This window comes from Neopelma chrysocephalum, unplaced genomic scaffold (assembly GCF_003984885.1).
Source record: "Neopelma chrysocephalum unplaced genomic scaffold, ASM398488v2 Primary Assembly neopelma1_26, whole genome shotgun sequence".
Taxonomy (NCBI): Eukaryota; Metazoa; Chordata; class Aves; order Passeriformes; family Pipridae; genus Neopelma; species Neopelma chrysocephalum.
The window spans coordinates 10,485,198-10,508,644 of record NW_020897695.1 but is presented as its reverse complement, the minus strand read 5'-3'; the positions used below and the strand labels follow the sequence as shown (position 1 = coordinate 10,508,644).

At 40.2% G+C, this 23,447-nt stretch overlaps 1 protein-coding gene across 2 annotated transcripts in view; it reads left to right on the top strand.

Moving 5' to 3' along the window:
- The first annotated feature begins 844 nt into the window (after positions 1-844).
- Positions 845-23,447, top strand: part of ZNRF2 (zinc and ring finger 2) — a 54,692-nt gene continuing 32,089 nt past the window's right edge. The window contains exon 1 of one of the 2 annotated variants that reach the window (XR_003533011.1): positions 845-1,813. Coding sequence is in view for 1 of the 2 variants with exons in the window: in XM_027675505.1 (XP_027531306.1) it covers positions 1,330-1,813 (484 nt within the window). In the remaining variant the exon portion in view is untranslated. The remainder of the gene's footprint in view (positions 1,814-23,447) is intronic. The other variant, XM_027675505.1, reaches the window with a different exon arrangement.

The following is a 23,447-nucleotide window of genomic DNA, read 5'->3' as shown; positions in this document are numbered from 1 at the left end:
TCAGTTTTATTGTGTTAATTGTAAAGCAGCTTGGGTTCTATGCCATTGTGATACAGGCAGGAATGTAGGTGTCCTTCTTGTCCAGCTTCCCCATACGTCCCATATGTCTCCTGGTATGCCCTCATTCCAGGAGAGACGAGACTGGCAGCAAACTGCCCAGGTTGGAAGTCCCGGACCCGGGAGAGCTCCCGACGGGGCCAAGCGGCCCTTACACCGCCCGCCCCGCTGGCCCGGGACTCGGGGAGCGGCCCAGCCGAGCAACCAGGAGCCGCCCCGGCAGCCGAGGTCGGGCATCCGGGCGTCTGCTGGAGCCGCAAGAGCAGAGAACCGGGCAGCAGGAGGGCACCCGCCGCCCCGGCCTTGCCCGCCCGCCGAGCCGCCTCCCGCTGCACCGCTCCGCTCCTCCTTCACCTGCCGGGGCTCGAGGGGAGAGCGGACCCAGGGACCGCCTCCCGCCCCCGAGCACCGCGCTCTTGCTCGTTCACTCCTTTCCCGGCGGGGCAGCCCCTATGGGCAGGTGGACAGCGAGCCCCCCTCGTGTATGTGTGTGCGTGTCTGTGTGTCTGTCTCCAGCAGGTTCCCACCAAGGGGACTCTCCTTACCCACCTTGGGGAGCACGGCCGGAGCCCAGGCGGGGCCTCACCTGGCGCTGCCCCACACCTTGCGGGAGGAGCGGGGAGGGAGGCGGGGCAAGGCAGCGAGCCCGGCCCGTTGCGCCGCCGCCGGGGGCCGGTCTCCCGCCGGGCGCGGGGAGGGAAGGAGAGGCAGCGGCCCCCGCCCGCCGTAACCGCTCCGTACCCCGCCCGCTGGTGCCGCCCCCAGCATGGCGACACGGTAGAGGAGCGGCTGCGCCGGGCGACCGCCCCCTCCCGCCTCCCTCGCACGGGCACGGCGCGCCGCGGGCGAGCGAGCGGCCTCGGCGGCGCTGCTGCCGCCGGTGCCCCGCACAGGGCTCAGCGGCGGCGCAGGAGGATGGCGGCGGCGGTCGCGGCGGCGGCGGCGGGCACAGCAGCAGCAGCAGCGGCGGGGCCGAGAGGCCGCGCGGCGGGAGCCAGCACCGTCCCGAGCAGCTCATGGTGGCGCCCCAGACCCGCCAGCAGCGGCCGCGCCGGGGCCGCCAGCTGAGCCGGATCCCGGCGGGCGGCTCTCCCCTGTCCACACCGACCCACCGAGCGACCCGTCCCTCTCCCCCGGCGAACCCTCTCCCCCCTCCCCGGCTCGACCCGCACCTCGGATCGGCCCCGCCGGCGCCGGACTGCCACCACCCCCGGGCGCCGCGGGGAAGGCGGCGGCGAAGGGCACCGGGCAGCGCCAGGCGGCGGCGGGACCATGGGCGCGAAGCAGAGCAGCCCCACCGCCGCCAATGGCCGCACCCGGGCGTACTCGGGCGGGGATCTGCCTTCCTCCAGCAGCAGCAGCAGCGGCGGCGCTAACGGGACCGGCGGGCGCTCGGCGGGCGCCGGCGGGCGGTACGCGCACCTGGCAGCGGCGCCTCACGCCGCTCCGGGCGGCGCGGCGGCGGCCGGAGGAGCGGCGGCGGCGGGGGGTGCCGCGGGGTCGGCACCCCGGAGCAGGTCCCTGGGGGGGGCCACCGCCTCCGGCGCCCGGGCGGCGCAGTCCGCCCTAAACATCCTCCACAGCGTCGGCCCCTACGGCTCGCAGGACTCGGTCAACAGCACCCCGGAGGAGGGCGGCCGGGAGCGGCCCGCGGGGAGCGGCGGCGGCGGCGGCGGCTCCTCCGGCAGCTCCTCCGGCGGGCCTCGGCTGGTGATCGGCTCGCTGCCCGCCCACCTCTCGCCGCACCTGTTCGGAGGTAAGGGGCGGCGGCGGGGCGGGGGGGTTTCGCTGCCTCTGCCGCCGCTGCGGGGCTGGGGGCGCGGGCGGTGGGATGTGAGTGGGGGGGTGTCTTTTCCCGGCTCTTGGCCCCGAGGTGGGACTCGGGGACATCACTCGGGGGAGAGCGGCGGCTCCTCCACGCTGGTGTCCGCCGGAGGGGGCATGGGTTTGGAGACGGGGCTCTCGGGCCGGCGTCTCCTATTGTCTGTAGGGAGGGCTGTAAAGGGGGGAGATTAAAAATGAGACGAGCCTGGCGGCGGGGGAGGAAGCGGAGCGTCTCCGGCCGACGACTTTAGGCTCTAATAGCTGTAATCAGTGCCTGTGTAAATACTCTTGCCTACTACTTACATAATTAGAATTTAATTGGATCATGTGTCTCCGCCGTTTATTCTAAAATCGGACCAAACTCCTCTTTAGGTACTGATTAACGTATGGCTGATGCTTGTTCCTCTTTCTGAGTTCTCGTGTTCCCTGTTCAGAAAGTCAGTAAAGAAAAACAGAAGTTAAAATAAGTTTCCTTGTTCCTTCCCCCCGCAAGAGGTGAGTAGAACTGGATAGCTGCCCGTGCCGCTGGAGTACAGGCTTGCAGCACCGGTACCCTGTAGCCTTGAGGATGGGCACATGTGCTCTCAAGGCATGAGAAACATTCGACTAAACTGAAATAACCAAGAAGCTGAGGCCCTTTAAGAAGCATATTAAACGTGGAGCAAGTAGTAGGTTTTTGTCTCTCCTGTGATACCGAGATGAATTGGGCTGTATAGGACGAGCATTTTGCTGCCCGTGTTCTTTACCTTAAAGTTAAAAATCTTCTTGGTTAGTTGCCAGCTGCTTTCAAAGTTGCCGGCTGCTTTCATAGTTGCTGACTGCTTTCAGTACTGCTTATTCTAAAGGTCGTTGCTTATATAGGTCAAACGTTAATGTGCAAGTTGATTTTTTTAACGGATGCATTTAATTGATAATTCGTATATAAACACATCTATTTTAACCTTTCTAAATACTAACTAACTTCCCCAAATGCTTTTTTTTTGGGGGGGGAAGAAGAAGCTAATGTAAAACTCCTATGTTTCTGTGTTCTTGTTGATCCGTTTGTGAATACTATTTGTTGCAGGTTGGTTTTCTTTTTCTGTAATTCAACCAGTTTTTAGCCAAAGCAGAGCTGTCTGGGGTTCGACCCTCGCAGGGTATGTGAGGTTTTAGTCATATGGCCTGCCGCCTCTTGTTGGTGTGTTTATTTCAAGACACATAGCTGTTATTTCCTATTTCTAAAACTGCCTCATCCCAGTGGTCAAACCTTAACAGAAAGCTGTCAAACCCTATTATAGTAATATTTTCTCTTTAGAAAGTAAACGTAACTATTACCATAGTACTAAGCTGCTCAGTAGGAGTGCTTTGTTGGAAGGATGCTCATTACACCATCAAGGTAGCTTGAGGAGGAATAAGGTGCAGGTATGTCTCTTGGTGACAAAAGGAGGCCCCTGTCATGGAGCATTATGCAGCTTGGGCTAAGCAAAAGGGAATTATTAGAATGTGTAGCCAATTGTTGCTCAAACTTCTTTTGTCTCCTGGCTTAAACATTATATTACAACTTGACTTGCTGCCAGGAGTGAGTTGTTTAAATGTAAATGTGATGAGGATCAATAACCTTGCAAGTTTTATTCAGATGGAGGAAGGTCTCTTCAAAGTAACTCTGAATTTGATCTTTTCTATGGCACATAGTATTTTTTTAATTGCTCTACTACAGTGTATCTTGTCCTTTGCAAATCTCTGACATTGTTATATTAAAGACTATAGAGGCTGAAATGATGTAAAGCTTGTTGCTTTTACCAGTGCAGGAAGAGTGCCAGGAGGGGTGTACACTCTCTTTATCTACTCACTAATAAATAAGGAGTGCTACATGTGAAGAGTGTGAGTAGCAATTTTCAAGATACACTCCTCTTATGTGATCACAAGATGGTCATGAATCTACTTCTTCATTAAAAATTTCAGTATATCTTATTGGGATGAATAACTGTTTAATCATATAACACTGCAACACCTATGAAGAAGGACTCACTTGAAACATTATTCATTTTTTCAATTTAAATATTTTGTGATATCAGTGATACATCACCCCACATCACACTCAGTGTTGCCATCCTTATGTAGTTGCATGCTTTGGGCTTTCTTGATTCCTTGTAAGAACTGGATGCTTGGAGCAAGTAGCCCCACTGGAGATCATACATTAGTAGCATCAGCATGGTGGAAAATAACTTGAAGCATTGTTTTTGTCCTAATGGTAACTAGCTCAAGCTTGTCTAGGTGTGGTATCTGGCATTTATCTTGTGTATCATAAGCATGCTTGAAGTCCCCTCCCTTGTTTTGTAACTTGCAAATTAGCTGAATTGTTTCTTTTTATTTCTTTTTATCCTGAAAGCTGCCAAAATTAATTTTGAGGATTTGTATAGCAATTCTATGAGAATTAAAATAAAAAAGAACGAGAATAACTTCTGTAAGTTGAACCTAATCTCCAGCTATGTGTGTTTCTAGGCATACTGCTTGGCTTCATCAGTCAGTGACACGTGGGTGTTGCATTTGTTAAATTACTGTCATTGATTTGCCATTAGTAAATTACACTCTATTGTCACTTTTACTGAGCTGTTTTGCATGCTGAAGTAATGTATAAATACTAACCCTCTGATGTAACATACTTAAATTCATACTATGCTTGTTAATATGCCATTTGAATGAAAATATAAAAATTATGTCAATGTATCGGAAAGTATGTTCAGTTATTGTCCATGTTCCTTTAATAGGAACTGTAGTAATAAAAACCTTTCCTGACTGTGAAGGTCTCGTGTTCCTGTCTGACCTCAGGCTAGTGCACTTTTATGAACAACATACAGTGGAGTAAATACTGCTCTGTGATTTTATGCCTCATCTGTGGGAGAGTTCAATTCACTCAGGAATTAGGGGCCTTGGTCTCACAAAACAAATATATGCGTGTTTAGCTTTGTGCTATGAGCATGCCTGAAGTAGGCTTAGAGCATTAAGTAGAGTGAGACCCAAATTCCATAAGATCTTATGGCACTCCCAGATGCAGGGGCCAAACCTGTGTGTGACATTCAAGAGCTTTCTTGCAGCACAGTAACAAGTTCCAGCTTCCTTTAAGGTGATAACACTTATCAGGAATTTTGACCAGTAGTTTCCCTTCTGTGTTCCTCAGTGAATGGGACTTCCCCAAAGTAAATATTCTTACCTTCTGTTATGAACAGTGTGTAGAAGTTTTGACCCTGAGATCCACAGTTAGTTTTTCCACTGTGTTTTTAGGCATTACATAGTGGTGTGTACACTGTCAGCACTGCAGCAAAGCTACTGCTGTAGTTACAGTATGCCTTGTTTTTGTCAGTGATGCTTGCAGCAATTGGTTCAGCTAAAAATGGATGGTCTTTTGGAATTCTTTTTGTTTTGGGTAACTGCTGATGTGTTACTTCCATCACTTAAAATGTTGACAGCACCTCAGAACCTGCTTTGTGTTTGTGTTCCTGTTTCTGGGTGGTCATAACTGGGAGAATTCTTGGTGAAAACGCCTAGAAAAAATACCTTTTCGGTGTTCAAATTTAAAGCTGCTCTTGGGAATGTTGTTATAATACAACAAAGGCTTTAAACCTTTTTTTTTTTTGTCTGAAGAGTATCTTAGGGAATAATATACAAAAATTCAACTGAAGATAGCAGAAACTCACACTGAGTTTTTTAATTTCCACATCAGTTTTTTATTCAAGTTGATTGAGCAGAGACGGTACGAATATTATCAAAATTTAAGATCATGTTCTATACAGTCATATACAATTTTATATCATGTATTTATAGACAAGTTTTAAAATATATAGTGTTGTCAGACACAACTGTTAACAGCTTTCAGGCATATGCCAAGATTTGTAGTAATAATTTGGGGATTAAGTTGCATGTGTTCTACCTTATTAGGAGAAGGAAGTTTGTTATGTACTTCTTAAGCCAAATAATGATCAGATATTTTTTTATGAAGTACTTTACAGTGCAGGATTTATCACTAGCTACTGAATGTACGTTGCACAGTATGGGTAGAACCTTATAGGTATGTTATAGTAGCATCTCTTTGTAATAATAGCTGGTAGAACTAATGAATCAATTCGTCATTCTATAAAAAAAAGTTTATGAAAGCCTCAGGTTATAACCTGAATTCCTAACTGGATTGTAGGAAGCAGGTATCAGTAGAAGAATGATGTGAATTCTCAGAAAAGAAATTTTTTAGACATCTCTCAACTGACTAGAAAGTCACATCTTGTTTGGTTTCCCATCAGATCTGTTTAGTTATATGATGCATTTGGATATGTTCTTGAGGTTCTCATCTTTCCCACACCTTTTTTTGGAGAGTATGACTATCTTTTGCTCACTTTCTTGCCCTTCTCTTCCTGTATGACACAAGTACTATTGCTTTGAGAAATCATGAAACTTTTAAACAATTCAAACTTCAATGCTGCTCCCATCTTACCAGCCAAAGGAGTTGGAATAGCTCTGAGGTTTTCGCCCCCTGAACTGGGAGAAGTGCTGTGAAGCGAGCCTTGCAATGAGACTGTTGGGATATCCTGTCCGTGCAAATCACATTAGAAGCAGTGAAACTTGCAATTGTAGTTTCAGCCTGTATGTCTTGGTACCACGAGATGTATCTTCCTGGCGGTTGGAATTCTTTTTATGTTTGAGGAAGGCCAGTGAATCTTTGATATATTTCTCTAAATTGCTTCCTAACCATTCAGCATGAGTAAAGAGTGTAAAGATTTAGTCTAATGAAAGCTATAACAAATTCCGTCCTTTTTTAAAGGTATAACATTTCTATTTGCTGTTGTGAACACAAAAAAAGTCCCATGTGCATTTTGAGATAGTTTTGCTGTCGTACTTCATAGGTCTTACAAGGTGTAAAACAGTAAAAGTGAAGGAGCTGTCTCTGCTTTGGTGTTTTGACTTGTTTCTATTCACTTGGCTGTGCCAGTGAAACACAATCATATCCGTGTTTGTCCACTTTGGGAGAATTAGAGGCTGGCTGAAGTGTGCTGATTGCAGAAGGTTAAAATGGAGACCAGTCTGAAAGCTGAGAGAAATACAAATATGTCTATATGCATACACATAACTTTCAAAGCACACTGCTGGAGAGGGAAGAGATGTGTGCCTCATTTTCTATTCAGTTATACCAATGAGTTGACTCTAAAGGAGAGACAGGAGTCAGTTTTGCAGTCTCCGAAGATATGGGAGATTTTGGAAATGTATTAACATCCCCTTAACCAAAATACAGATTGAAAAATCAAATGTGCTAGGAAGGCAGTCCAAGGATAAGTCTATTGATAAGGGGCTTCAGAAGAGCTATTCTGACGAAAGGGTTTGAGGAATCCAATCCCTTTTCAGGGTCTCACTGTTCCTGTGTTTAGTGGGCTCTTCTGTTCTGCATGCATTCAGTGTGTACCATACAGTTCCTGGTTGGCAGCAAAGGTGTAAACCCTCCTAAAGAGGGGACAACAAAATGTAGCAAAAGTTCCAAAACCACCAGTTGCCTGCTCCAGCTCAGTCGAGAGAGTGCTTTTAGTCTCAAATGTTAAGTGTTTGGACAAAGTGAGCTGAAAGAACTGTTTGGAGCTTCTAGTAGTGCTCCTGAAGCCCCTGGGAGCCATCTTTCATTTCTTTCAGTTGGAGACAGGTCTCTGTGATAAGGAGCCTGGGGCAGTGAAGTAAAGACTGAGGTGTATGATAGAGGCTCTTTTGAAGGACTTCTTTTTTTTCTCTTCCTTCATGGTGAACGGAAGGGGTTAGAAGAAGACAAATAATAAAAAATAGCAGCACTGCATTTGTGGGAGAAATGTAAATAGTTAACCATCTGAAGAAAAGGAAACTACCTAATTGTAATGGCGTATATAAATATTTCTTTTGGCTATCAAGGCAGTGATAATACCTGATTGAGCCTTTGCAGTGCCAGTTTAAACAAAGGCCTTCCTCTTTAATGTCTTCTGAATACCTATCTTACCCTGATATTCTGACAGGGTGTCTCTCTTCATGTTTTGTCACATAATTGCAGACTAGTCTCCAACAACCTCCCAAGTAATTTCTTTGTCTTATGCAGAAAGCCGTTTGTCACTGCTAGAAATTCAAAGCTATTTTTAGAATACATTGCCTACACATCTGTTTGGGTAAGTTCTCCTCTCCTGTTCTTGCCAGCTGTTCATGGAAAACTTGATCATGCAAATGTTCTTGATTTACTGTCTTATTCTTGCAGGAAAGTTTTGAGTAACATTATGGAGATTTTTGGGTAGGTTTTCCCTGCTATTTGCATGCAACCTATCTTATATTTTTTTAAATATTTTTTGCAGTGTGTCTGCTGCCCATTAATAGCTTAATTGGTTTCAGGAGAGATGTATGGTAATTTCTACAGATTGTGTTCATTTACTTTGGTAGCAGAGCATGCTTTTCTTGTATATGTTTAACCCATGAAAAGAAAGTGAGAAACCTTTGAATGCTCTTAGTTTTTATTGTGGAGTATCTTTAAAGACATGCATCTTACCAATCAAAAGAAAACAATTTGTATAAAATCACAATTACCTGAGTAACACCAGAACAGCCCTTCTTAAGCATCTAGGAAAGTGTTTTTGCTGTCTGTTATCTGGGGTTATATAATCCCTAAACAAGTGCCTGTGGTCCCTAGGCCACCTTTACTTTGTAAATGATCATTGTGACTTTCATAAGGATGTCTCGGTGTGTATCCAGATCTCTTTGATGTCTGTTGTTTGGTAGGCTTCAAATTCCTGATGCTTGCAAAAATGGGAGGATAAGCCATAGAAAGAATGAGGCTGGTTCTCACTTTCACTCAGGACATGCTTCTATTTTCTGCGTGGAAATCGAATAGTATCGACCTAGAGAGATCAGGAAGCACGTAGGAAAATCTCATAGGGCTTAGGGTGTCTGACTGCCTGCCAAACAGAATACCAAGTGTTGTGTGGGATTTGACTCTATTACTCTTAGTTGTCTTTAGGAACTGACCTACCTGGGTGTTTTCTTTTTCCTTGTCTGCTCTGTCTAAAAATCAGACCACCACAGCCTGTGAAGTGTCCCTAAAGGGTGGGTGTGCTGCATACCATTGGGGATATTTTTAGTAGATTCTGTTTGCTGACTGACTTAGTGTGCTATAAATACAGAGTTCTCATCTTGCATGCACTGTGCGTGTCTTCTAGTAACTTATAATAAATTCACCTAAGAATAATGGCAAGAAAAAACAAGCTGTTACAATTTATTTGGCTTTCCGTATGAAGTGTCATTTGTATAAAGCAATTATTTGGTAACATTTTAACTGTAAATGGCTTTTAAAACTAGTGGTATTCCAAAACACTTCCTTGTTGGGCTCCCATAATTAATCCTTTTGTCAGATTGATTTATACTGCATTTTCATTATGGTTTTAAAAGTTGAAGGTGGAGTTTTTAGATAGGGAAGTTATTTTAGCATCTGGAATGCTATCAAATGCTAGTAAATTACAGCCTTTGTTATGTCAATACTAGCAGATTGCTTGAACATGCATAAAGGCTATTCTCTGGGGAAAAAAAATGAAGCCTAGTTATGATTCTCCTGGATTTTTTTTCCTAAAGTATTGGTGTATATACAATTTTTTGAGTTGAAATGTAGTTACGGCATTTACCATGTTTTTCAAATTGTCAGGACTCAGTGCAAAAAGGGGAAGACCCCATGTCTTATTAAAATACAGATGTATCTGTCTTTTAGTATTGAATTTGACACAAAATTGAAGGATGGGTTTTTGCTGAATTGTGCTGAGTGTAACCTAAATGCAGTTTTTCTGTACTGCTAAAATAAAAACTACCAGAGCATACAGTAATAGATGTGAAGTTTTCCATGTGCAGCAAAAGAAAAGTCTGCTTAGAGGTGCTTTCTGCAGATTGCCTGAACACACAAGCAGTCTTTTGAGAATCTTAAATTTCTGTTATAATGAAATCCGGACCAATCCGGACATAGTTTTTCAGAAAACTTACAAAATAGATTGTCTCCCTGTCAAGAATCAAAGGTAGTTCCCTAAAAATCACATTGCTTTTGAATCCTGACTACCTGCAGCTATTAGAAGCTTTACTTATTGTGGAATGAAGACCATCACTCCTCGTATTCTTCAGTGTAATATGGATTGAGTGTGAATATGGATTGAAGTTCCAGTTTGGGGAAAAAAATCTTGCCTGTCTTGAGAAAATGCTGTGATGCTACCAAATAGATCAGAGCATCATCAGTCAAGCAAATTTCAGAGAGATAATGGTTGTTGTCTATGGTCATTTAACTGCTTGCACTGTGAGCAGTCCTCTTCTCATTGTTTTTGCTGTATCAGCATGGATGACCAGAGTACTCTAAAGCAAGGATGACTGAATTAGCCTAAGATGCCAGACTTGAGAATTTGCTGTCCATTTTCTTGTGTGTAGTGTTGTCCTTTGGGAAGAAGGAGTTTAAAGTCACACACCTGCATTCTGAATACTGGAAGGTGTACTATGCTTGTGCAGAGTGGGCTCAGGGCTTCTATAGTTTTTTAAACCAGATAATCATGATGCATCTTCAGAGCTGTTTGTGATGAAGTTTCCTGAAAGGTAGTATGACTGAGTTCAGGTGTAAAATGCCTAAATACTGGGTCAGCTATGCAACTGTCTTCTTTTTAATTTTTGAATGTTGTGATTTTGCAACCTTAATGGTAAATTAGGGCTGGTTTGAATGTTTTGGTTTGGGGATTTTTTCACTCCCTTATCCATGTGGGTATAGTTGTTAGAGGTAGTCATATCAGTGTGGATAGATACTTGTTTTCGTTTTATTATAGGAGTAGTGCTACATGAATGACAAGTAGCTTGACTGGCCAAGTACAAGGCAGAGAAAAGAAGACCTGACTTTTTGTTAAAGCTCTAGTAATCTATTAATGAATTACAGTTCCAAAATAATAAAACATAATTGTAATACTCCTTCTTTATTTTTAAAGTACTGTGTAAAGAAAGAAAATATGTTTTCCACCCATGCGATACTGCCATAAGGCTGTTGCTGGCTAAAGAGAAATGATCTACTAGAATAGCACATGAACGAAGCCACCATGAAAATCACATACGTAAAAGGGCTGCATGCTATCAAAGAAACAACCTTTGAATATCTAATTTGGCAGTCCTAAGATTTGCATACTAGATGAGTGACATTTAGATACTAGATGACAAGTGTACAGGCATTGCCTCGCTTCTTAAAGACTGAAATACATTACTCTTCAGTTAATTTTAATTGTATGTTTGCTACAGTTCAGCCTTGGATTAGTTTATATCCGAGTGTCTCATATCTGTGAATTTGTGTGTTTTGTAAGTGATAACATTTTCGAAGACACATGATACTGAGCTTCTTTGTAACCATGGATGTGAAAAACCAAGATTTTGAAAATACTATTGAAAATAAAATACAGTACTGAAATAGCTTCTGGTTTGGAGAAAATACAGATTCTATTGCTAGCATAATAAACTGTGTACCAAAATAAACTAGTTTACACGCACTTGATAAGATCAAGATCCAGTGACAGCATAAAACTAGGGAGTGGAGGAAATGTTCTGTAGAAACATGGGACTAGTTCTGCTGCAAACAAAGAAATAAAAAGGCTAATGCAAATAATGTGTTTTATGTTGGGGAAATGGATGACTGGTTCGGCCCAGGTTATTTTCCTTTGTATCTCCTCCAGTTGTAAAGCACGCAGTTGTGTTCAGCTGATCAGATAAAAAAGAGGTGATGAACACATTTAGAGCTGGAGGGCAAAAGTTCCTTCTAGTGGGCTGGGCTGGTGTATATGACTTTGTTCTACAGGTGTGCAGGCAACCAACCTTTATACGTATTTAAAGATTTTGCTTTAAAGCTTTACTTCGAAGAAGTGTATGAAAGAGTTTTAAGCTTGGATGATGTAATTTCTTGACATTAAACTGTTTAATACGTTGGGGAAATCTATTAATTTATGAAAAGAGAGCTAGAATTAAGTCTGCTGAAGACTGCTTGGACTGACAGGAGTGTTGAGATTGTTCCTATCCGCACATACTAATGTATCCTATCCACACGTACTTATGCTGTCATAGAATCTAAAGTCATGGAGCGGTTCTCAAAAGCATTCTAATTTTTAAATTCTGGCTAGTGTTGTTTCTCTTTTAGGGGTTGGCTAGCTGTAGTTTTGACCAGTGGCTAAATCATTCTTTAAAAAACGTGTTCAATATTTGACCTTTTAACTTACTTACTGTCAGAGCAAAAGGTTTCCAGGACCTTAGCTGTAGTCCTTGCTTTTAGAATAGTTAGTAGAAATTAATATCTGTAATTTCTTTCAACTGTTGGAAAAAATTCTACTCTGAATAGTCTTTATCAATGCTAAGAATGACTTGCCTTATATTTGTTGTAACAGATGTGTCAATCTTTCTCTGCAAAATACTTGCTTATGTATGGCTGCTGCCTGATTATTAATAATATATTAATGATATTGACCTCCATCTTAGGTGAATTGGTATTGTATTGATGAGAAATGTGTACTTGGCAGCAAAGCTAGAAGTAGCCAAAAGCATCCAAAAATGGACCCCTGTTGAAGTGTATTGGAGAATTGATTCTCATATTTTGCTATCCGAAAGTTGTTCCTTCCATCTCTGCCATACCACAAGTTGTTCTTTAACTAATGAAAATGGCAGGTGTAGTGTGGAGGGTATAGACTGGTATTGAAGGAGGATGCAGGATGGCACTTGATGCTGTTGGTTTTCTGAGTCTGAAAAGCTATACAGCCATATTGTTGGTTTGGTGATACACCTGGATTGCTAACTATGCTGAGAAACAGGGTGCTGGGCTAATGTAGGATCATGGATCCTACACTGATGATCTTAAAGATCATCTAGTTCCACCCCCCTCCGCCATGGACAGGGACACCTTTCACTAGATCAGGTTTCTCAGAGCTCCATCCAACCTGGCCTTGAACACTTAGAGGGATGGGGCATCTACAGTTTCTCTGGGCAACCTGTTCCAGTACCTCACCAATGCTGAAAACATACACTGGAGAATGTGGGCTATGTGACTTTTTTAGTATTGGAAATTACTGTACCTACTAGCTCTCCTATAATGAGCTGAGAATGGGAGACCTGAAGGTATTCTGGTCCAGATGACATGACAATAATTTGGTGATTATTCTGGTTTTCCCCTTGTTTTGTTCAATAAATACCTTAGCTTGCAGGTTAAGAATGCAAGAGTGATGCATAATTTGTCCACATGAGGAAGCCTCTTCAATGCTTGGAAGTAGTCAAACGTTTCTACTTGTATTTAGCTGTAATGTTTGTAACATGTTCTGTATTTTCCAAAGTGCTGCAAAATATTAGTTATAAGATGCACCTCTAGGGATTCCATTTCTCTTCATTTTCCCATCATAGATTTGCACTATCTCTGGGCTGTTTAACAGTGTCCCATGGCAGCCCATTCTTAACTGTAAAACTTTGTAAGCTGTAACATGCAAACATTCTTTGAAATATGTTTAAAAACAAGTGTTTGTATTCAACAATGGCCTGACGCTATCAACAAAGGTGCAGAATTAAAATGAGTGAAAAACATAAGCATCCCAGCAAATGTTACCCTCACAGGAAATCCTTTGGAAAGGATGCCAAATTTGAAAGCAAGAAAGAGGAGGAGGAAAGGTCTCTATGGAATGGTGGTGTTTGTTACATTACTCTTACTTAGAGGGAATCAGGATACATGGATATGAGTGCTGATGCAGTTGTTTTCCAGGCTCTTAAACTACGGTCCTGTGACACTAAAGCTCTGTTTGTGTCACTTATTGAGACCCTCTCCTCTTTTCTTCCTTTTCCCTGCCCTTATGCTCTTTTCTGTGTGGATGAGTCATCTTAGTTGCAACACCTTTATTAGTAACTGAAGTGCTGTTGAAAACAAAAATAAATGTGCAGAAATACTGATTTAGCTGGATCTTAAAAATACATTTAAAGCCCAAACAGTGTTTAAGTTTCGGACTTGTTTCTTTTTGTGCTTGCAGGACACAATTTTGGGTGTTATATCCAATTTGGATTTTAACTGCATTATCCTAGTTTTATCTAGAAGTTGTTATATACCTGTAGTGCTAATGGAGGAGTTGACACTGAAGAGAAACTGAAATAGATAATTCTGAAGTTCTATGTCAAAGAGAAAAGAGGCCATTTTGATTAAATTCTTTATTTTAGGGATCTATTTTTAGGTGTTTTCTTGTCTCCAGTTTTTCTAACTTGCATTTCCCCAAGATTGAAAATTGTGATGTAAATTTTCATTAGCAGTATTTTGAAGCACAGATGAGTTAAAACTGATTAAACTTGCTTTCCCAAAGATCTAACCATGTAAATATGCTGTGCATATAGCACAAGGCATTAAAGCCTGGAACTTAAATGTCAACATATTAAGTTCTAATCCTATTGGTTTTCTGTTTATGCTTTAAGGATTTGTAAATTTGCAAAATTACACGCTTGCAATTTGATTTCAGACGTGAAATTTCATATAGAAACAGGAAAGGAAGAAAAGCCTCAAGACAGTACCTTATTTTTCTTACATTTTTCCTCCTGTAGTTTCTCTCTGACATATTTAGCCTTGTGTTTCTTCAGGAGGCGGTGATAAATGTACTAGGTATGATGTTTTTAAGCTACTGCTACAGCTGAAACACCCTGAAGACAGCTTTACTCAAGTCAGTGAATCTTACACGTGCAGAACTTTTGATATACTCACAAATCTGCCTTGAAGAGCAGAATCCCACTTGTTTGGAATTGTCATCTATAACTGACTAGGATTCCTTCCTCTTCTGAAGGGAAGGAGCTCTTTCTGTAATCTCAGTATTCAGATCCTTAAATTGTTAGATTTGTAGCTCTCTGCAGAAGGCTACAAACAAAAGCAAATTTTAATGGTGCTTTCCTATCTCTGAAAGTCAGTAAATGCTATGGCAATAACTGAGGAATAGGAGTATCACCACAAGTACTTGTCCATAGAGAGGTAAATACAGAGGAAAGATACAACAGTTATTGTTGTATGCAATACTTAAACATTGCATGTTCCTTTCTTACAGAGTGTGTTGGAAAGCCATTTGACATTAGAAATTATTTTCATGGTTATTTTTAGGTTAGTAGGCATAGAATTACTTTCCCCCAAAAAATTTTACCCAAAAGGGGTTACAAGAACAGATTTAACTCTAATGAGTGATGTGTGGGCAAAAGCTTCCTTGTTAATGTTCTTAGCATTTGAAGAGAACTTGGGGTTAACAGTTCCTTCCTGGCACTGGAATGCAGGATCAGCTATGTTTAGCCCATTCCGAGTGATGATGTTTGTCTAATCTTTCTTATTTTCTTAATGGAAAACCATTTATTTCCTCAGGTATTTTATTTTGGCAACTTAATTTTGCCATTGGAAAAATTCCTAATGAACAAATTACTCTTAGTGTTTCACAACTGATTCCCAATTTTGAATGCAGAAATTTGCATTTGATGCATTTTTATTAACAAGTAGCTCTTTCTTCATTACAAATGTAAAGGGTTCTTTTTTCCTTTTTAATTGTATGTGACTCTTTCTAGCTATTAGATACAATTTCATTGAGATATATAACTTTGAAATGTAAGTGAAAGGACATTTATTGCACTGTTAGAGTTCAGTATCTCTCAATTTTTTTGTCCACCTACTTTGAATTAGGTTTGTAGAAAGCTCCAGTTTGCTAAATGTGTCTGACAGAAAAGGACCAGGATGGTAATGAAGAAAACATAATTGAACAATAAAGTAACTGTCTTTAAAAACTTAAGTTGCTTGTTTCTATCAGTGGCTGCCTTCCTAGCCAGATTCAGGAGGATAGATTGGTAAGAGAATTCATTAAAAACAGACTTGTGTAGAGAGTGATCTAGTGTTATTGTTTCTGTTAGCTGGTAAGCTTGAAGCTGCTGCTTCTTATATAAACAAGAAAGCCAGAAGCAATTATTCTTTAAAACTCAAAGCAGCTGTTTGGGCTGTGAAAAACCTTTCCGTAACACAGACAAAAGTACCATTGTGACTGTTTATACAAATTGGCACTGGTGCTGTATAAACAGAGGGGAATTTCAGGGGTTTTTTATATTTGCATGTACCTCGTCATCCTGGTACACAAACTGAAATTTTTATCTTTGTGTTCTTGAGCCATGAATCTTGCCCAAAGGCCTAGAGTAAAATCATTGAAAGGGCTTGATTCTGGCCTGGCTGGAGAAGACAGACTTCATATATTAATATATGTTTGTGTCACTGTTGTGGTATTTGGCTAACTGCACTTAATAGCAGGATTAACAAAAGACTAGTAATCAAGGATAAATTATTCGGGGTTGAATTCCATCCTCCGTGGAAGCCAAGGAGAGGAGAAGCCGGCGCCCCAGGGATTCCCTCCCCGGCAGAACCTGTTCAGCACCCGTGTCCTGGACAGCTCAGGCGGAGCCTCGTCCCGCTGCCACTCCCGTCCAGGTGCTCGTGCCACCCCGGGTATCGATAGCCCGCAGGTAAACCCCGGCAATTAGAGAATTGTACGTACCATGCTGGCCCAAAGCTTTCTGGTTAGGCTACTGAACTGTATTTAAAAGACCAAGAGTTTGTGATAGACTATCATTTGCCCCAGTACCTTGTGATACAGAAAACAGCTTTCATAGCCTTGAGAGTAGACCAGATACACTTCCCTGGAAGGCTCTTTGTAATTCTTTCTAAGCCTGACTCATAGGCCTGCAGTTCCTCTGTGTTGCCTTTCTTTTTTTTTTTTTTTTTTTTTTTTTTAGAAAATCTAATTTGGGTTTCAGAAGTTCAGTCTTCATCTGTTTGCTCATTTTTATCTTAGAAAATAGATTTCTTGTCACAGCTAAGCTAGCTAGCACCAAAATGGTGCTAAGCTAGCTTCCTTGTTCTTAGTTTCATCTCTGTTGTTTATTTTTCATGTAGTTTAAGGACTTTCTGGAGCTAGTTCTCATTTTCTGCTAAAGTTTTGTTAGGCTTGTAGTTTCAACTGGACTTCCCTGCTTGGTTCCTTACAGTAAGTGGAAGTAGAAAAAAAAAAAGCAAGCTATGCAGGTCCTTTCTGTTCTCACACTATCTATTCACTTTTCTTTTACACTATGTGACACCACTTTTTTAAAATGAGGTGAATCAAGTATTTGATCTTAAATGTTTAAAACCTGGAGAAACTTCTGATAAGTTTTGAGTTAGTATTAGAAAGATGCCTTGAGTAGTAGGAGGCTCACTGAAAGATAACAAAGATTAACCTTTTGAAATAACATTAGTTTTTCTCGATAAAAAGATAAAATCTACAAGGTGGTATTCTTTTGAAAAGGGATAGTTTTGCATCCAGTAATGTTGAGCTAACAAGATAAGATCCATCTTTTGTGTGGAGGAAAAAGAACAAAACATGTAAATAATTAATTTCACTTAATGGCTTTCAAAGCCAAGATGGAAAACACAGTAATACTTTGATTCATGTGTGAAAACAAGTTTTGTAAATACTTTAGTGACCTTTTTCCCTTTTTTTTTTATGACTCTGCTGCAAAGAGCTATGCACTTCGAATATTTTTTTCATATTGTTAACTTCAGTTTATATAAGATAGTATGTGCTTTTTTTCCTACTTACTGTTACCTTTTTACAAATGTCTTGCAGGATTTTCCTTGGGGGTAGGAATCCTAAGTAAATATTAATTCCTTTTTGTGCTGAAGATCTTTCGTATACTACCATACCATATACCACCTTCTATAAGAACATTGGCAACTTTATTAATTTTTCTACTAAACAAATAAAATTTGTGCATTTCTTGCACTCCCTCCCTACTGGAAGAAGTAAAGTGAAATTCATGAGGAAAAGAAAATAAACTGGTTGTGCTATTTCAATTGTAGGAGTACATTTTCTACATGAAAAATGGAAATCCATCATTTAACAAAAATTAGTGTTAGAGTTTTCTCCATGTCCTGGAAAAGATGTGTTTCCAAATCACTTGTCCCTAACATGGGTAACTTTGCTTTGTTTAGGTTGGACCTCTGCCATATATCTGGGAAGTGTGGCAAGTTGTTGGGTAATTTCCAGGGTTGCATTCCACCTTTCAATATTATTTTTTTTTCCTCCCCTTAAACTTGCTTCATTTGAAAGATGATATGTAACATGATTTTATTTATACGTCAAAGGTTTTTATTGAGGTCACATTCTAGAAGTTATTTCCCTGGTGTTCTGATTTCTTAGGTTTGATATAAGGACAGCTTATTCCCTGGGTAGTTACAAAAACATGTGGAGATTGGACAGTGAATGAAATGCTGTTCGTGTTTACTTGGTTGGGGATGGAACCCACCATATGCATTTACAGTTAAATAAATTTAAAGCCTACTTTAACAGATTAGCCAGTGCAAGACAAAAGCTAGTAGTTTAAGGGGTTTTTTTTCCTTGCCTCACTTTAGTTTTTTTCCTATAAAACTGTCCCTGTGGGAATAGGAATTGATAATACAAGTTGTCATAACTGGTACTTTAGAAGACATTCCTATATCTTTTATAATTTGCTTGTGTGCAAGTCATTTGTCTATGAAAAAAGGCAGCTTTGTAGCTGTCCATATTAATACATTTGATATCAGAGTTTTTGTTTAAATTGGTTTTAAAGATTCAGTTTTGTGTAGCTTCTTGCCGGAATACTAATAGATTGGAATACTGGAATACTGTATTGTTCTTTTAGTACTTGGAATTGATTCCAGAAGGCTTGCTGTTTTATTTCTAGATGGTACTACCCTCAATTTACTAGCCTAGGATTTACTAGCCTAGGCCGAGACTAACAATAACATACTGCAGGATTTATAATCCTGCCTATGTTGTAGGTTAGAAACATGCTGCATTGACACAAATGTGTCTGAAACATTTGATTTGGCTTTAAGAGCCAAATTAACTGTTTCCCCTTGAAGCTGTCACTGTATCATTCTAGAGGGTGAAAGTGTAACAAGAGCAGTCTGTCTCAAGTTTTAGTGCAACCCGTATGAATTTTGTTGCAGGTAGGAACCTGGGTAAAGAGTTGGAAGTTTTTATTTTTCTTCTGGAAGTCATTGTGTAGATGTTAAGTGCTGTGAACGCCCTTCCTTAATTAAGAGCTTAATTTTCAGCATTGTTTTGAATGTGTCAATAAAAATTGTCCTACTTACACAACAGTGAAGAAGGACGATTTTCATGTTTATGTTGACTTCTACCCAAAAATGTATTCTCAGTATAAAATAATTTTATTCCCATGTGTATGACATAACCCTTACAACTGCATCTATTTTTCCCTTTTAGGCCAGCTTCTGGACAGTTTTGGTACAGTTTAACTAAGGACTAGTTTTATACCAGGAGCAGAATTTCAATCTGTCCCACCACATTTTTGCAAAGTACCTGACAGACAGTGTGTCAGGCTGAAGTCTTCTTGTTCACAAAAGAAGTTCAGCATTCATTCATTTTTCATCCTAGAGCTGGAAGAACTCCCTGAAGGATTAGGCAGCTGTTAGTTTTCTGTAGCCTGCCCACTGCCCTGCAAAGATGTCTTCCAAACCAGAAACTGTTGTTGTAGATTATAGGATTAATAGAATGAATGTCTACACACTTCTGGAAAGCAAAGACATAAGTTAGTGTTTTAAGTGGCATTCTCATTGCCCAAAGTCAGGAATTGTATTGAGTATTGCTTCATCTCAAAGAAAAAAACCCATAAAAGTTGGTTTCTCTTATTGACACATCTCCCAGTTTAATGATGTCTGATTTGATATAACAGCTGTAAAGGACAGGTATGGCAAAACCTCCTTGAGAGAGAGGAAAAATGTGCTTTTGTGATGACCAACAGGAATGCCAGGCTTCCTTTAGGAGCTTTTATTAGGTGTTTTTGAAAATGATAGTTAAAGGCAAGTTTAAAAAAGTTACAAAGATAAAACATCAAAGCCTGGAGGCAGAGGCTGTCCTTTACATGCCTATGGCTTACTTCTCAGAACTCTTTAATATGGATAGAGTTTGCTCTGGAAGAACAGGAACAAGTCTGTCTTTTCACCAGAGCTGGTTTAATCTCTCTGTTTTATTGGTGGTCATGCTGTGAAATTTATCACAGTTGCTGTTACTGCCCTTATCTGTGTGCAGTGGACTTACCTGCCTTCTGTGGGCTTCTTCTGAGGGGATTTTAAGCTGGTGTCCATGAGGGAAACAGCTCCTTTGACCTCTCCTAAACTCCAAAATAAGAAAGCCTCCTTAGAAAACTGGTATATCCTTCAAGAGCATCATGGGGACTTTTATAAGACATTTAAAGTAAATCTTCTGTCTACTGAAACAGGAGTCTTTTTGAGGGACTAATGTTCCTCTTAGATAAAGGAGGAGATCAAATTTGAAACAACAAAATGCCTATAAATTATGGTAATTGTTAATTCTTAAAACCTGGTTTGTGAAAAGTAACAATGTGACAATTCATTCCCCAAATACTTAGCAGTATAAAATCTTTCTTGTTTGGACAATGGTTAGCTTAACTGCAAGTGGCTTTTGAAAATGATAGTTTTCTTCGCAGAAAGATTTTGGAAATTTGTAATTTTTTTCAACCTAGAATGAAAAACTACTATAGGAAAATACATATAAATCTGTGTCTCTAATAATTGTGATATTTGGTTAGTAGTAGTAGTTATAGTCCTGAGTAGTGTCATCTCAGGACTTTAGATGTGTAAAGTGATAAAAGATTTATAAATTATTTTTTAATGAGTGCTTTGCACTTTAAAAAAAGCAGGAGACTAAACAGAATTAAATCCTTATTGTTTGAGGAGGGCTAGGTATTGGGTTATTTAACATGCGTCATAGAAGTTTTATTTTCTCAAGTAAGGTTTTTGCTGCTGAAGTAGGTATATAGTACACATTTGGGGTGCATCCTTCATTTGATTGTGTCTTTTTCTAGAAGTCCACAGTCTTTTGGTGTGGGTATTTTTTTGTTTGTTTTGTTTTGTTTATATCATGTAAGGGTTCACTTAAATGCAACTTATTGATCTTTGCCCTCTGGCTGCTGCTTTGATCCTGTCAGTCTCTGAATTGTTTTATATACTCCTGGTAGGCTGGCTAAGAAGGTGAAGGGATGAACATATAAACAAGATGGGGGGAGTGCAGGCTCAAACTCTGGCATTCTATATGCTGCAAACCCCAGAATTTTTTCTCTTTTCATTGAGCATTTTATTATAGATGTTTTAACTGCCCAGTCACTGGATTTAGGGATCTGTGGTAGAGCCTTGCTAACTCGTTAGACGAGGCTCTGGTTAAGAAGGCAGTGCCACATGGAAAGACAGAGCAAATTTATGTCATGATTTACTTTTTCTGTGCCCTTTTCTCAATGTCATTGTGGGCAAATAGGCATTTTTATATGAAGTGACACCTAGAGACTTAGGAGAATTGTTTGACTTTCTGTATAAGGCAGGGCGGGTCTTACTGCCTTTCTGAAGTATATAATGGTGACATTGTTCCCATTGTAACCATTGCTTTTCCGTGTCTGTTTTGGAGTGTAAGCTCTTTGGAGGAGGGACTAATACATATATGCGCACAAACATATTTGCAGCACTTGGCATGTTGTGATACTGATTTAATAAGGACATTCTTGAAATAGGAGCAATCATAGTTGTTAAAAAAAAACAAAACAAAAATCACAAAACCCAAACAAATCCCAACACCTTTTCTTCTTAAAATATAATTTATTAACATGTTGCAGTTGCGAGCTATCTCGGTATTCAAACTCAAGACAGTGTCTCCGTTTTTTTTTATGAGTATTCCTTTTATATATATATATATATATCACAAAACAGATCATGATTGTGTTTGAACAGGGAAGAACAAAACATACTTCTTAAATAGCTGCAGGTTCTCTTACCTTCAGTAGCCTTATGGATGAGTAAAGCAATGAAAGGATATAATATTTTACATAAAATCTGTAATTAGATAAGTAAAAGCATTTAAGGTGTCATTTTTTAAACTGCTGAAAGTCAAAATACCATTTAGTCTAATTTTTTACAGCTGTACATCCCTGTTAAAACTTATTTACAGTCTATTATGCTCTGTGTGTGTGTGTATGCATGCGTATGCACATCTTACTAGCGTGGTCTGGTTAATGTAAACTAGATATTTCTCTTCTAAGCATAGATGTTTAAAATAGGTAACTAATCAAATTTGTCAACAGTTTGACTGATAGACCAATGCAGCAGTGGTAAACAGCAGAAAATAGAAAATGCTCAGTAGCATTCTTTACAAAGATTATTTAAAATGTGAGCGATACAGAAAATATTTCTTAACAGTTTGCTCAAACAGTGACATCTTACACATGAAAAGGTGAGAATTACATTGGTGACAATTGCTGTGGTAGGAATGGTGTAGCATGTCATTTGAAAGTTGTGTTGGTTTGTGATTTATGGATGTTCTGGAAGATTTTGCAGAATATGATATCGGTGCTATGTACTTGCTTAAGAGAGGTAAAAGAGTAAATAAAGACAAATATGTCATGATTTATATGTTTAAAGCATGTAAGTCAATAGCTTGATTTTCTTCAGCTTTTATTGACAATAGTTAAGAAAACTTGGTTGGGGGATTATGTCTCTTTGACTTCAGTTCTGTCTTCTTCTGAACTAATTATGCATCTTCTTTACTGTTCCTCTTATTAGGCATTTTGCATCTTTTCTTCATGATAGTACATCCACAAATGTTCTTAAAAGGTTCTGTCTTAGAGGAACTTTTGCAAAACTAGTAATTATATTACATAAATGTGTATCATTCAAACTCCAGAAACTGCTCTCACAGTTTATCAAAACTTGTACATAATTCATGTTAAACACTTAAATTACATTAATACTGAGGGATTTAATGGTATAATTCCAGTGTACACTTTTGAAATAACGTGTTTTGTAACCAACACTTAGACCTCTCTCCATTTTATAATATTCTCTTTAATTATGTTAAAAGGCTGGTATATTCCAACACCCTAGTTTCGGCAATAGTCCATAAACTAAGGTAAATATTTTCCACGTTTGAAGAATAGGAAGGTCAATGCAGAGTGAAATTCTCCTAGTTGAATTTTCCATTTAAAAACAAAAGGCTGCTTTATGATAAGCAGAGACATCAATACTTTTAAATAAAAAGTTAATCCTGAAACAAAATTCCTTTGTGCTAAGGATGAATGGTATTTTTCAGCCTGGACTTTTCTAATAAGTTCGGTTCTAATAAGCCATACTTTTACCCTGGGAAAAACTCAACCCAAACAAAAAAATCCCTCCAACAAGTCCAAATAAACAACCAACCAACCATACCTACTCTACTCTCACCAGTTTCAAGTGAATGAAAGTAAATGAGTCCATAGGTTAGAAGTTTCCCTGCTGAATTAAGAAATTGGTGTCTCCTGTAGAGGACTGGTATTTTGGAGAGTTAAAGAGGGAAAATATAGAATGTAATAATACAGGAAAGTCTGCTGTTGTGCTTAGGTAATAAAAATTCTGGTATGTGTGCTTAAAAAATGAGATGAAAAGCACAAGAAAACAAATATACATTGAAACATTTGTCCTTGACTGTCTTGAAACTGTACTTTTA